The sequence below is a fragment of the Odontomachus brunneus genome, unplaced genomic scaffold, assembly GCF_010583005.1.
Source record: "Odontomachus brunneus isolate Ranch 3 - 2012 unplaced genomic scaffold, Obru_v1 Obru_scaffold_215, whole genome shotgun sequence".
Classification (NCBI taxonomy): Eukaryota; Metazoa; Arthropoda; class Insecta; order Hymenoptera; family Formicidae; genus Odontomachus; species Odontomachus brunneus.
The window spans coordinates 103,469-119,148 of NW_022639665.1; the positions used below are offsets into that span (position 1 = coordinate 103,469).

The 15,680-nt window shown below is 48.4% G+C and overlaps 1 protein-coding gene across 45 annotated transcripts in view; it reads right to left on the reverse strand.

The window, feature by feature from the left end:
* The window catches only part of LOC116852327 (microtubule-actin cross-linking factor 1), a 111,161-nt gene that overhangs the window by 29,580 nt on the left and 65,901 nt on the right, over nt 1–15,680 (reverse strand). For 40 of the 45 annotated variants that reach the window (XM_032832568.1, XM_032832573.1, XM_032832572.1 and 37 more), the window contains 2 exons: nt 11,411–11,526; nt 1,519–11,236 (listed from right to left, as the gene is read on the reverse strand). In XM_032832568.1, the coding sequence (XP_032688459.1) occupies nt 1,519–11,236; nt 11,411–11,526 (9,834 nt within the window). Of the gene's footprint in view, nt 1–1,518; nt 11,237–11,410; nt 11,527–14,749; nt 14,941–15,680 lie in introns of those variants that run through there. The other 5 variants (XM_032832582.1, XM_032832580.1, XM_032832581.1 and 2 more) reach the window with 2 other exon arrangements.

The window sequence follows — 15,680 nt, forward strand, 5'->3', positions numbered from 1 at the left end:
TTGTATCTCGATTATATACTGTCAAGTGTTTCACGTTTTTTAACACTACATTAAAAGTGTTTTGACGGCGTAGTGTGTTAATCGATCTCTGGTCGTTCCATTATTCACTACCGTTTTATTTTCCATTGTAACTCGATCGTATTTGTCATATTCTCTTTCCTGTTCAATAATATATTGAATTTATTCGCCATAATCGTCTGTCACTTTTATTCCTGATGATACTAATATTTCACAGAGAACAATGAAAGGCAATCATGAAAATTATGCTTACACGTTCTTTTAGTGTTCGTTCCTTTCTTTTCTCTTTCTTTCGAGCAGATGTTAATTTTGAATGAAAATTAAAAAAACTGCCAATTTGCGAATTTTCTTTCTCTTGCACATGCTTGTTACGCGATGTAACAATGTCTTGTTACGCTATTAGTATGCTCAGCGAGTAAATGTTTCTCTCAATTAGTCTTTTCCCCTCTCAATTGGACCCAATCGTAACTGATTCGATGTACGTGATCCACTTACTGAGTAATGATTATAATTTTTCTGAGGCTTCTTCCAAAACATGTTATACAAATGCAACTTTCAGATTACACTGCGCACACAAGACGATGAAAATTTCACCGTGAAAAATAAGGTAAGTGAGTTATTAAATTATAGATTAATGATAAAATTATAGATTAATGCTACTTAATTTATTAAAAAGGGGGGAATTAGCGTTGTTGATGCGATAAAACGGCTTGGGATTAATGATATTCTGCGTGGTGAAGGAGAGAAGATTGTTCATGATGCGATGTACGGTATTTCCAATGGATCTACCGATTACAGTGGCGAGCCCTCCCTTCGAGGGAGCATACGCGATGTCCGATTAGTGTCGTTTCGTGATGATACTCGACCTTTACTGAACCCACGTTAAATGAAGATAAGCACGAAAGCGAGTATGGTATGCGCAATGAGAGACGGTCTGACGATGAGGTAAACCATTGGAAGCGAGCATTCCGATAAAAGGAAGCACGGGGGTGATCTGTTTCGATGGGGCGAAAGGAAAAAAAGAGATAATACCAGAGCGAGAACGATTCTTTCACTTGCCCATGCACATTACGCGTATTATTTCTCTCGATTTTCGACGAAATATATAAAAACGTCATGCCAGTTGGAAAACAATGATGATTAGAGGTCCATGCGGGACCACGTGTCAGCAAGCGTCTCTCCTCGCGATCGATCGATGAAGATATAGAGAAATTCACGTCAAGGCAGGCAATAAAATGATGATTGTGACGAAGAGAATTACATGAGGTAAACGTAATGCCGATTTGCGCGACAATGTAATGATGATCACATCCAACTTTCAGGAAGCTGTTAGAAAGAATCGTGAGTGGAAAAACAGTAGCAACGTAAACTCGGGTGAGAAAATGATAGAGGTACCCAAACAAGGAAAAAAAGAATCAAACGAACGAGAAAGACAAAGAAGAGCTGTCGGTTGCTGGTTGCGAGAGACGCGAGTTTTATAAAAAGACTGGTCCTACTTACCCTGGCTTCTGCGGCGAGTATATAACCCCGTTCCAAGGCCTTCACGAAGTCGATACTCTTGCCGTCCGTGTCTTCGACTAACCTGCCATCTACGGAATCTACCTTCCCGCTATTCACTGCCTCTAAGAGACTCACGATATCGCCCGTGAAGGGATCTCTGATCACAGTGGTGGACGGATCGATCAGGCCCGAGTCGATCGCGTCCGCCAGTGTGAGACGCTTGCGATCTAATACGGAAGTGACAACGAAGGGATCGTGAAAGCTGCCTGTAGTGGGATTGTAGAGACCGAATTGCAACGCCTCGATGAATGAGACGCCGTTCCTCGGTGTGATCAACAGGCCGGTCTCCAATGCCCGTGACAGGCTGTACAACTTGGACGTGGCCGTATCCAGCACATTGCCCTTCTCCGCATCCATCATACCCTTGCGGAACGCCTCCGGCAACTTCACCAGTTTCTTCTTCTGCGAATCTTTGATCAACGCCGAATCAGAGTCTACGATACCGAGACCAACCGCCTCCTTCAGAGTCAATTGCTCACTCGTGATCGGATCCGTGAATTTGCACGAGTCCAAGGATAGATACTCTTTCTCAACCGCCACATCGAAAGCGATGGGCTCCCTAACAAACACTGTGACTTCTCCGAAACGCAAGAAACGCGGCTCTCTCTTGCCGTTGCCATTCATCAGCTCGACCGTGCCTTTAACTGAGGGATCCACAACATCATCAGCTATCGCGCGCGCTGTCGTAACGAATCGACCGGTTCTGGGGTCTCGCACGACCGATGTGTTCGGATCAACTAACTCATAGTTGATCGCTTCCTCCAACGTGCATTCCCGGACACTTCTGTCGCCGGGTCCGGCTTTGAAGGCTTCCAGAGACGTTCTGTGCACCGACTGTTGCGCCAGGGGTTTGTCTATCGTTACCAACAGACCTCGTTCCAACGCAACATCGATATTGAAGGCACGAGTCGTCTTGGGATCTAATATCCTGCCCCGAGGTACGTCGACCGTACCATCTTCAATACCCGCCAACAGCGTCTTGATCTGTCCCGTTGTCGCGTCCTTTAAGGCGGTAGTGTCAGGGTCTATGAGGCCGCAGTTGATCGCCTGAAGTAAGTCATGATATTCGTTGGCGACGGGATTTGCAAATTTGCCGCTGTCGCCACGATAAAAGCGACATTTTACGGCCTCTTCGATCGACAATGGCGTTTTCGACGTGACGATGAGACCTTTCTTCGTGGCGTCCAACAGATCGATCGTTTTGTCGAGCTCGCGGATGACGTATGTACCGCAAATGTCATCAACAATGCCGGCGGTAATTGCCTCTGCCAGCTGCATGTATTTGTTCGACCTGGTGCACTTGACGATCGACGTCAGAGGATTGATCAGGTCCACCTGACACGCCTCACTCAGCGTCAGTTTACGATTGCTGGTGGGATGCACGAACTTACCCGTGCCAACATCGTACATATTCATTAAGATCGACTCGTATAGACCGAAACCCATGCTCTCAATATCGACGATCAGGCCGAGTTGCAACGCGACCGACAAAGAAACCGAACAACTAGCACCTGATTCCTTGAACATGCCGGTGCGCCTGTCTATCACGCCGGCACGACACGTCTCGGCCAACGACAACAACCGTTCGCCGCGTTTGTCCCAATAACACGGCAACGTGGGACTGATGACACACTTTCTCATTGCCTCGTGCAACGTCACGGCCCTGCCCGTGCTAGGATCCGTGATCTTACCGGTGTTATCGTCGTACAGTCCTTGATGAATAGCGCGTTGTAAAGACACAGCGGCTCTACTGTCGATGATGAGGCCGGATTCGAAGGCATCTCTTAAAGACACATTTCTGCCCCCCTTATTAGGATCCTTGAGGTAACCGGTAATGCCATCCACGTAATCCAACTGTATAGCCTCCATCAGCGTCATTGTCTTCCACACATTGGACCTCGTATCTTTGACGGTGACTGAATCGGCGTCTATTAGATTCTTCCGAATGGCTTCTAGAACCGTTAAATAAGTGCCCGTTTGCGGGTCAAGGAACTTGTTGGTCTTATCGTCGAGAATACCCTTCGAGATCGCCTCGCTGAAGCTCATAGGTCTTCTAGTTTCGAGCAGTAGACCGCGTTCCAGCGCTTCCTGGAAGTCCACGGGAGGTCCTCTCGCGTAGCTGACTGTTCCGGTTTTGGGATCGACTATCGACGTCTTGATAGCCTTGTTGAATGTCATTACGTCGCCATTAGGGTCTCGCACAATTGCGGTCGTGGCGTCTATTACACCCATCTTGATTGCGCGGTCGGTAGGAAGCTTCTCTTGTGTATCGGGCACGGTGAACTGCCCAGTTTTAGGGTCATATAAGCCCTTGAAGACGGCTTCCGGTAGGGATATCTTGCGTTTCGCTGGCACTATGAAGCCGCGATCCAATGCATCGGTTAACGAAAGAGGTGTACTGGTGCACGGGTCCACAGCCGTGCCGGTCTTCGCGTTGATGAAGCCGTGCTTGATGGCGTCGCCCAGCGATATGATGTCACTGTTTCGTGGGTCCTTAATCGACGGACTGTCTTTACTAATGAAGCCCTTCTCAATTGCGTCCTCTAAGGTATAGTTGTTTTTGTCAATATAGAAAGTACCAGATTTCGGGTCGTAAACTTGAAGAGCCAAAGCCTCCTGCAGCGTCCACGGTTTTACAGTGCTCAAGATGTACCCTTTCTCGAAAGCGATGTCCAGTGTCATCGCATGTGGATACGTCAGCGTCCCTCTTACTGGATCAACCAGTTTGCTGTCTTGCGCCTCGTCCAAGGAGATAACTTGATCTTTTCTGTCGTCTTTGACCACTGTTGTGGTGCCATTGACGTAACCTACGGCTAAAGCCTCCTTCAGCGTCAGATCCTCGCCCGTCATGGGATTCAAAACGAGGCCGGTCTTCGGTGAGTAGTATTCCTGAACGATCGCGTCGATCAGCGAAGGCACGAATGGTGTTGTGATAATTAAACCTCTGTTAAGCGCAACGTCTAAAGATAACAATTCTCCCGCTTTCGTATCGCGCAAACGACCTGTGCTGGGATTTAGTAGGTTCACCGATAGTGCATCGTCCAGCGAAACGGACGATCCGGCCTTCGTATCCTCGATTTCGGTAATGAAAGCATCGACGACACCTCTGTGAACACTCTCCTCGACGTCGATCGACTGTTTGGTCAGTGGATCCTGTATCTTACCCGTATTAGCGTCATAGAGACCTCTCCTGATAACGGCTTCCAGTGAGATCGGCTTACGAGAGGTAGGCACAATCAAGCCTCGTAGGAACGCAGTAGTAATGTCGATTTCTGATCTCGTCTCTATATTGATGACGACGCCCTTACGAAGATCCACGACACCAGTCTCCAATGCCTCCGAAAGCGGCACGATTTCGTCAGTGATTGGATTCCTGACGCCAAGCACATCAGCGTCGATGACGCCCGTGTCGATAGCTTCGCTCATGGACAACGCTTCTCCCGACTTAGGATCTAAAATCGTTCCCGTGATTGGATTGCACATACCAGCGTCAATGGCTTCCTGCAAGCTCAACGGCAGTGATTCCTCCGTGAGCTGTTCCTCCTGAGGCTCGTCCTCCGATTCTTGCATGATCCATCCCAAACGCACTGCCTCAAAGAACGGTATCTTCTTGCCGGTCTTCGGGTCGACCATGTAAGCGACATTACGGTCCACGAGAGGTCTACTAATCGCCTCATGCAGTCGCACATATGAGTCCGAAGACAAGTCTTTGACGAATACTCTATCGGGATCGAATACTCTGAGGTTCAAGACCAAATCGTTAAATGAAGTGACGATACCAGTCTCTGGGTCCAAAAATTTCTCTCTCACTGGATCGAACACGCCGAGCTCCGCGAGAATCTGAGGTGACAGTTCCTTCGTGATAACTACCGAAACTTGCCTGGGAACATCTTCGTCTGCGATTTCCTTTACTTCATCGTCATCGTTCGTCTCTACTTCTCGCAAAAGTTTCCTTTCCTTTTCAGATAAAGAAAGATCGTCAAGTACAATCTTGCGAACGACTACAGCGGGTACGCTTTCTCTTAGAGGCAATTGAGAGACAGTTACTCCTGCTTTGGTTGTCGAAGGTGTCTGTTCCAGCACCTTTGCTGATGTTCCAGCACTAACCGCGCTTGGTTTCTCGCTTTCTTGAGAGACACGCGCCTCGTTATCGTGAGAATCGATCCGAAGAGGCCTCTGGGTAATTCGGATTTGTGTTGAAGAGATCTCTGTAGGCGATCTTGGTTCCTTCTTCGCTGCGGGTGATTTCGCCGTCGTAGGCACATTCGCCTTAAACTCCTTGGATTTGTGACTTGTGATCGCGTCAACGATAGCTTTCCCAGCGAGTACTGGCGCGGCGACTACCGCGAGAAGACCTAGTTTCGTGGCTTCCGCTATGCTGATCGGCCGATTCTTCTCATCACGTACAGTGCTCATCTTACCAGTGTCGGGATCGAGCAGACCTTTCTCCACTGCCTCTTTTGTGGTAATAGATTCTTTGGTCTTTACGTTATATAGCACAGAATCTGGCTCGATCAAACCTACCTTCATCGCTTCCGTCAAATTATAAGACTCCTTCGTCTCGGGATCTTTGAATGTTCCCGTCTTCTCGTCGTAAATCTGCTCCACTGCTTCCAACACGGTCAAACTACCATTGGACGATTTCCTGGGTGATTCGCTCTTGGTGGAGGAGGAAGTATCGAGGATTCCTTCCTCGACGGCTTTGGAGATGGGCATTGTAGCGCCGGTACAAGGATTAGTGTAAGTACCAGTCTCCATGTCCACGAATCCTTTCTCCACTGCGTGATCGAAGGACATTTTGATATCCTTCGTGGTGAACTCCTGCTTGCTCTCAGACTCGTCCTTAATAATGCCTCTTCGTCGAGCTTCGTCGATAGCGATGATATTACCGGTATTAATGTCTTGCACTTCCATTGCACTCTTCAACGCGTAACCCGGCAAGAGCTCGACGGTTTTGGTCGTGATGGTGTGATATGATGTAATTGTCTCGGTGATAGCGGCTATCGCGTTTCCGCCGTCAGCTGGCGGTTTGATGATGAGCAGACCGGATTCAACAGCCTCGGCTATAGGGATGGGAGTTCCCGTAGTGGGATGGAAGAACACGGCGTTGTCACGGTCGATCAATCCCGATTCTAAAGCCTTCGTGATTTCTATGCTATCGGGAGCCACTGGATAAGGCAACGTCATGATGAAATCTCCCTTTATAGCTTCCTCCAACGGCAGGTGCTCCCCAGTGATCGGGTGACGTACTTCTTTCTTGCTGGTGTCTATTAAGCCGCGTTTCAACGCAACAGGAAACGTCATGCCCACTGGCGGTATGTCGGAGGATTCGGTCGGTTCCTTTAGCTGGAATACCTTGTTCTCTATCGCCTTTACTAGATTCACGCTGCCGCTCTGAGTTTTTACTAACGATCTGTCCGCGTCGATAGTGTCATTCGCGATCGCGGACTGTAATGTCTCCATGTGACCGTCGACGGAAAACATGAGGTTAGACAAAGGATCCACTATCTCGCAAACTATGGCCTCGTTGAGAGTGAGGTGTGCTCCTGTCTCCGGATGTACGATTTTACCTTCCAAAGGATCTAACAAGCCTTGCCTGTATAAGCTGTGCACAGACAGGCTTTTCGCCAAGGGTACCAGTATGTGCGCGTTCTCCGGGTCTAAGATTCCGCGATCAATGGCCTGCTTGATGCTGAGCACGTCGCGCCGCTGAGGATCCATGATCTGTCCTTGATCGGCATTGATTCGATTGTCACGAATAGCCTCCGAGAGGGTGATCGGTTCTCCTTCTTCGTTGCACATCTCTTTGGCAAAGGCATCCGCTGTCTCCATGTCGATCAGACCACTCTGTAATGCTTCCTCGACCTTCACTATTCTCTTTCGCATTTTCTGGAGGACAATAGGCTTCGCCTCTCGTTCGGGACTCTGCGACATGGTCCTCGCTTTGCCGATAGTAACCTGATATCTTGGTTCGACCGTAACTCGCGCCCTTGTCTTTGTGCCCAAACTCTCGCCGTCTGACAAGTCACTGCTGAATTTCATCGAGTCGCTGGAAGTGACATTTTTCGTATCTTCTTTAGACAATATCTTCGTATCTTCTTCAGCTATCTTTTCAGGTTCACTGTATATGATTTGCGAAACAGTTTCGTTCTTATTGTTAGGCATACCACTCGTAAATTCGACAACTGGTGAACTTGCGTTATCGTCTGTCTTTGGGATTATACCACGTTCAATGGCGACTTCCCTCGGTATTTTCTTACCAGTCACAGGATCTTTCACCATCGTTCTCTGCACCGCTTCTACAGCAGCCGCTGCGGCGGCAAGAGGAGCGCCGAGAACCGACACCACTCCAAATTTCGCCGCATCGAGCAGCGAAATCTTCCTGCCGTCGTCGATCTTGTATTCACGTGTATTCAAATCGAGAATACCACGATTCACAGCGTCTGCCATATCGATATCTTTGCCCGTCGTTGGATCCTTGACGACTACTGTGGCGGGAGACAGCGTACCCTCAGAAATAGCAGTCAAGAGATTCGTCGATTTGCCAGTCTTTGTGGAGATTACTAGAGCCGTTCCGGGATCGTAAATTACTCCTGGAGTCACCTGCACGGGATCCGGCATCGAGATTTCGTCGGTTGTCTTGATTTCTGTTTGCTGGGAAGGATCGCCGGCACGTGTCAACTGCACTATGTCTGGTTTACCCGACACCCTCGTTATCTGAAGAAGTCGTTGATTGGTGTTGTCATTCTCTATGCTCGTTCCACTTTCTAATATAACCAACCCGTCCGCGATCGCTTCCTTCATTGAGATTTTTTGCGGGAAATTGTAGTGACCCGTCGAGTCCAAAATATTCTTCTCCAAGCTTCGTACTAAAGACACTTTCCTTCCGTTATTAGGATCGATAACAAAGCCGGAGTTCGAGTTAATGATCTGAAGCTTGATGCATTCTTCGAAAGAGACCAATCTGTCGGTGCCAGGGATTATGAAGAGGCCTGTTGTGGGGTCGAAAAGTTTCCTATCAATAGCTTCGGATAATGTCCAGCCGTCTGTAGGCAATTCGAACACTCTTTTATCGGTATAAGCATGTTCCTTCTCGAATCTTGAGATCTCGGAGATATGGCTAATGGGTGTAACTGATACAGTCTTCCCTTCTTCCATCGGTTTCTCATCGGATGGCGATTTAGAAGCACCTTCATGAGTCACTGTATGCGTCTCCTCCAGTGAACTCGATTTCGACGTGATCTCGGACATCCACTTGCTTGACTCGCTAACCTTTGTGGAAGACAAATCCTTTACATCAGTAAGTGCAGTCGAGTCCCTCACGGAAGAAACAGAAACGACGGAAGAAGCAGTCGTCGATGACGGTGCGATCGTCATCGTAACAGAAGACTCCTTCGTCGGCGTGGAAGACGCTCTTGGAGCTATCTCTTTGGTAATGATAGTAGTGACCGTTCCAATCGCCCTCGGTGGCGAACTGCTTCTACGACTTGTGAGCACGTCGTCGACGTCCGCCGTGAAAGTGCTTTCGAAGGTCGTGCGTGACGAATCTAAAGTGCGTTCTCGAGACGAGTGTGCAATGTGTCGGGTAGCATCATCGCCGAGCAAGCTCTGCTCAATGGCGTCTTCGATGCTCATCGTTACTCCCGTGTCGGGATCTCGAAACTCGTTTGTACTTTCGTCGATGAAGCCGCTGTTCAATGCCTCTTCGTAGCTAATCTTGTAGTCTCTTGTTACCTCACCAGTCTCCATTACCGTCACGTACCTCTTGACGGTCTTTGTGACAGTCTGCGTGGTGACAGCGATATTCAGCAGGCTGGTGAGCAGCGCGGCACCGTCGGGCGTGATCAGGCCGCGCTTGATGGCTTCTTCTAAAGGCACTATCCTCTTGTTACGCGGGTCCAACAACTGACCGGACTTCGAATCGAGCAGTCCGAGCAACACAGCCTCCAACACGCTCACCTCACGCCCGTTCTCGGTGATGCCGATGCCGCGATTCAGCATTTCCAATACTTCCGGCCTAATGTATCCTCGTTCCTCCGCCTCGCTCAGTGATACGGTCTCGCCGGTAGCCAGATCGACCGTAAAAGTACCGCCAGACTTGGAGCTGATCAGGCCTTTCAGCAACGCCGCGTTCAGGCTGATATATTCTCCGGAGACTGGGTCCTTGAAGCCGTCGATGTCGAAGATGGTCTTCTGAGTCACTGACGTGATGAGGCCTTTCTCGACAGCCTGAGGAATAGGATACTCTACGGCCTTCAGCATGTCGCAATACGTGCCTTCATCTTTGATAATACCGCTGTTCAAGGAATCAGCTAACGTGACCATTTCGCCCGTACGAGTATCAACTATGGACTTGACGTTGCCCGAGTCCAAGACACCTCGGGATATGGCTTCGACTATCGTCAGTTTGCTACGATGAGCCGGGCTGGCAATCTTGCCTTTGTCATCGATGATTTCCAGGTCGCAACAGTCTTTAAGCGTCATCGGTTTCACGATGAGCTGACGACGGCGTGCTTCCTTGAACGGTAACTTCTCCATCGACAAGCCATGCATGTATCGGCCGTTCTTGGCGTTCAATATGCCGCACTTGATGGCCTCCGCCACTGTCACTTTGGTGTCGTTGCGTGTGTCCACGATCTCCTTCACGTTCGCGTCGATGATACCTTTGTCGACCGCCTCGTCCAGCGGATAAGACTCGCCGGTGATGCGATCGGTGACACGACCGGACCGATCGTCCACGAGACCCTGCGCGATCGCGTCGGACAGCGCGACGGCGTTACGACTCACCCGGACGGTCACGTCTACCTTGGTAAGGTAACCGCGTGTGTACGCCTCCTCAATCGAGATTCGCTCGCCGTTCTCGACGACCACCTCGCCCGTGGCCGGGTCCAACAAGCCCTCCCTCATCGCATCGACAACGCTAACCCCCGTGGTGCTGACGGTGCTATCGGCACGCTCGTCGTTACGGCGTGTCGTCGTGGTTACCTTTACTCGGTCCGCGATGTCGGCACGCTCGGCGTCGCACAGTTCCCGCTGGATCGCCTCGAGAAGCGACATCACCCGGCGGCCGCCCTCTTCGTCGTTCACCCCGCAAGGACCTAACAGCCGATCGGCCAGCGCAGCGTCGACGAAACCGGCGCGCGCCGCCTCCTCGATCGACATGCTCGACGACGAAGACCTGCCGTCGCTCGATGTCACTATCCTACCGTTCCTAACGTCGAGGATCCGGCGCCGGATCGCCTCGCCTACAGTCAACACCTCACCGCTGCTCGGATCTACGATACCCCTAACGTCAATCACGTTCTCCGCGCTGACAATACCGCCACCCCCGTCCTCGGGCACTCTCGGTGCCCGCCCAAGACCTCTAAGTTCGTTACTGCTAAACTGCGACCCGCCGTCCACCACCGCAGACGAGAAGTCTTGTTGCTGCTGCCTCCTGCTCGAGGAGGAGGAGGCGGTGTTCGTGGTTTCGGTTTCGTACGAGCGCTTGAGGATGCTCGTGCCGGCGACGGTGCCGATGGGCGGTGAAGCGGCGCTCGCAGGGCTCGTGGTCTCCCCATTAGGACGACCCGCGGCGGCCTGCTCCGCGCTGTGACTTCGCCTCGAGGTCTCGCTCGAGAACGTCGTCTCGGTGGACTCATGTCGCTCCGAGGTGTATCTATGGCAATGGCCGTCGAGAGACGTGAATCGCGGTTTATTTACTTATCGTACAACTTATCTCCACACACACATACGCGTGCAGTTGCTTCAATTGCACGTTAATTTTTGTGTAAAAGGAAAAAGAAATAATGTGAAGATTGGTGTCCGCGAAACTTCTCGCAGGCATACTCACTGCGACTGAGTGTAGTGTGTGGTTGTGGAGGTGTAACGCTCCTCGCTGGTGGTGCTTTCATAGATGTTGAACTCGGTGCGGAACGTTCGCAGTGGCCTTTGTTCTTGAAGAACACGCTGAAAATAGACATTTTCGCGGCTTGCAGCAGATACATTTAGTCGTGTGCGTTCTATGTAATATGCATTTAATCGTATGTTATTGCAAAGAATGCCCAACATATGATTACTGTAAAGTCACGGATTTTTTGGTAAATATGCAGTCATTTTTTATTGAATAAACAAAAAGACAGAAAATTCAAATTCCTGATAGATCTAATAAGTAATTCTCAAATTATCTAAAAATCTAAGTATTTTCTCAAATTACTAATAACCATTTTCTCGTGAGTTTCTGATCAATTTAAAGCGTTTGTTGCGCTGGAATCTACTATTTGCCGAAACAACTGACGCGAACAACTCCCCTCGTCCTTCGTCCGATGGAACTTGGCGTATCTAGGTCAAGCCGGCGGTCTTTAATTCCTAAATCGGATTGACGTCTACGTCAGCCACGCTATAACTGTCCGCCACATAATCGCGGCCCTCTCGCGTATAGATTTAAATGAGTCGAGCCACGGCGACGCATAAGTTTACACGACGCTTAAACTGGCGTATAATTGGACCACGTGTCGCGCGAGATCGCTCAACCGAGACGAGACTCTTAAATATAGCCAGCGCTCACGCACCGCCGTTACCGACTCTTACGCAAAATTCTCCCTCGCTCGCAGCAATGCGAACGATGTAGCCAGCCTGGCCCCTTTAATTGCCTAATGCCGTGAAACGGGCACCGCACGCCGAAACGCGTAATTTCGGACGCAATACGACGGGGCCGGCCTTGCCACGAGGACGTAGGTGTCCGCGGTAGGACTACGTCATTCACCACTTATGTCATCGCGCGGATATGGGACAGTTGGTGTTGACCTTTCATTTTTTGCCGTCAGTTTGTAAATTCGAGGTAATCACATGTAACGGAGATTAACACGGCTCGAAGTCTCGATAAGAAACTTGCTTGCGTGGAAACGTCATCCCGTGAAAAAAACGACGTGATGCCCCCAAGCTGCTATCATCAAGCGCGGTCAGCGCAGAATGCGAACGCGAATTACAAACGCTCGAGCCGGCGATATACATAAATCGTAAAATCCACGATAGTTATTAATAACGTCCGTGAGGGGACCCGTGACCAATTTTACCTGCGTCGTTCAAATCCACCGATCGAACGAGTCGTGTCTGATTAATGTGAGTGCTGACCTTCGGCCGACAGTATCGATCGTTCTTTGTATGATTACACATTGTGCGATGGTCACGGTAATGAAGAATTATGCGACATTTCTGTTTGATTTGCTCGCGTAATGTGTGTGTGTGTGTGTGTGCGTGCATTCGACACGAGTAATCGGCAAGTCGTTCAACTCATTCGCGATGACGTACGCGGTATATTTTGGGACTTATATCGCATTGTCCGACAATTTTGTCGCGGATTGAAGTACACAGTGCACGTGATGTGTTTGACTTTAGGGTTGCATTTCAAAATATCCTTTTTGAGGAAATTTTACTTGATAATATATAGAATAAACTATATTGAATAAAATTTTCCTCGAAAAGGACGTTTTGGAATGCAACCCGAGCATATATGTACACGATCTTAAAAAAACACTATCGCTTGAGTGTATCGACTGGCGCTTCTGGGTCAGTCCGTGCACGCGTTAAAATAAGAATCCACCGTGGTTAGTCACGTTCCTACACGGAAGTAGAAACGCTCTCCTGGGACGGTGACAATGCAATACGCGCATCGGTACACTCGGTACACTCGGTTATTATAAACGGTGGCCACACATTTTCCCGAATGAAGTTGCAGACGCTCCTGGTTGTCACAATTGAGACACGAGAACGTTGGCGTTCGCGCTGCAACCAGTTAATAAAGGGATGTATTTATCAAACCCACATCATAAGTTTTTTTCCACAAGTTTGTGATTTAAATTACGAGAAGTAATAATATTTATTTATAGTATTAATCAAATTTATTTTTACATCCTATACTGTCATTTCGATCATAACTGATTAGCTGTAATTTTATACGGAAAAATGTATGGCCACTGTTTAATAATTGAATCTACATAAGATAAAAACACCTATGGGCATGTACTTAATCCTGGATATTTTTATTATTTTGGATTAAAACACGACTAAGCTACTGAGAGACATAAAAAATACATATATTGAATACATATATTTTATGTTGAAAGTTTAAATATTCATATTTAAAGATCAAAACAATAAGGATGTCCAATATTAAGTACGCGTCCATGAATTTCCCTACTTAAAATGATGAACGTAAAATAATAAGATTACATTATGTTTAGTCTGAATTTCTATCTTATTAATTTACATTAATTCAGATTGAAATTCAAACTAAATCCTACGTAATGTTATTGCTTTTCATCCATCATTTCAAACAGAATAGTACATTTATTTTACTCATATCCTTGCATTTTGCATAACAAAGTGCCGTCGCGAAAATCTACCTCTAACGACATCGGATTCATCGATAAGGCACCGGTGAGTAACCGGTGCGACAGTTTTAGCTTGTCGGATCGTCGTAATCAAACGTGCCGTAGCGAACCGATAAGAGTAATCAGCAATGACTGAGTCAAACGTCAAAGGAAGTTTTAACACACACCGCGAATAAATATATGTGAAAAATCGATTGCAAACTTTGAAGAATTTCGACAAATTCACACATAGAGAGTACGAGGAGCAACATCTTTCTCGTGCCACCTCAAGACGAGACATTGACAAATGAGATCGCGAAGTCTGAAACGCGTCAAGCTCCGGAAAAATAATCGGAATAATAATTACAGAAAATCCGTAACTGACGTATCATTTCTTCTGAAAACCGCACGCGGAGAATATTCCACGCCGTGTCCGTCTGTTTTGGCATGTGTTATTCTACGACTCAGACCTTGGCATTCTACAAGCGACAATCAAGACAGATGAAGCAGCTCTCAAATAATAAACTAGTCTCAAGGTATTCACTGCCCGTAATTTTCCCCGGTTGTCTACCGATGGAACAACCATCTCACGATTGTTGCTCCGACACGTATGCAAGTCGTCAGACACCTTATGGGCGTTTCACGAGTAACAAGTGCCTACTCTCTTAACCATCGTCGCGAGGGAGGATGATTTCGTTAATCAATCATCTAACACGTCCAACTCGGATTTCACTCACGCGACAAGACCCACGTTACCGGTATTCAGCCTCAAACAACGTATAGCACGCGATACACCCGTGCCCGCAATATGTCATTCGTACCTTTCGCACGATCATGATCGCTCACATCGGAGAGTCGCGTTTCTATCGCGCTTACGACGGCTACGACGACGGATTTACTTGCTCGCGCGACCGACGAGCATGCTCGACAGATCTGGTAGACAGTCAATCGCGGCGCAACCGACGGTCCCTCACTGCGGCAGCTCGTCGTTTCCGATGGCGCGGCATCGAAGGAGATGCGAATAGCGACGGTGTCGACGGCGGAGGTGGAGACGGCGGCGGCGGCGCCGCAACGCGACTCAGTAGCGCGTTTAGACGTGGGCGCAATTGGCGCATGTTGCTTAGGACACTCCGCGCCTTCAGGATTTTGGCAAATCAATGCATTCATCGCCTTGAGAAAAGAAATTCACCTTGGTCGACCCGATGATTCCATGCGTGTTTAAACTCGTTAAACGCGTTACACAAGCCTCAAGCACGCGCCTTGATTTTCAACAGGAAACATATTCAGTAGCTTTATTAATTCCCGAATGACGTAAGTGATTAAATGACGCTTGTCTGACCACGGTATTTTCGGGGTCAAAGAGGCTCGTAAATACAATCGTGAAATTCCTGTCGCTTGGACGCTGAACGTGCCGGAGATCGAGAATGCGATTGAATGGACTGGAGATATTCGCTTCTCCAACAAAAAACCATTACATAATTCCCTGTTCACGTTGCTTCTTACATCAGTGAATATAAACAATGTGCTTCAGTGTGTGAATTAAAATTCTCAATTGGGCCTTCGAAAGCGAGAATAAAGAAATGCATGCGATGAATGCATAAATCTGACACACATGTGCATTTTTCCATTTCCTCTCTGTTCGTGTTGCAGCATGCTCTGGTGCATACATAATTAAATTAAATTTAACAATTAGTACACCGTAACACCACACCGGGGGCCTCAACAGGTGTAAACGCGCCACTGTCATTTCGT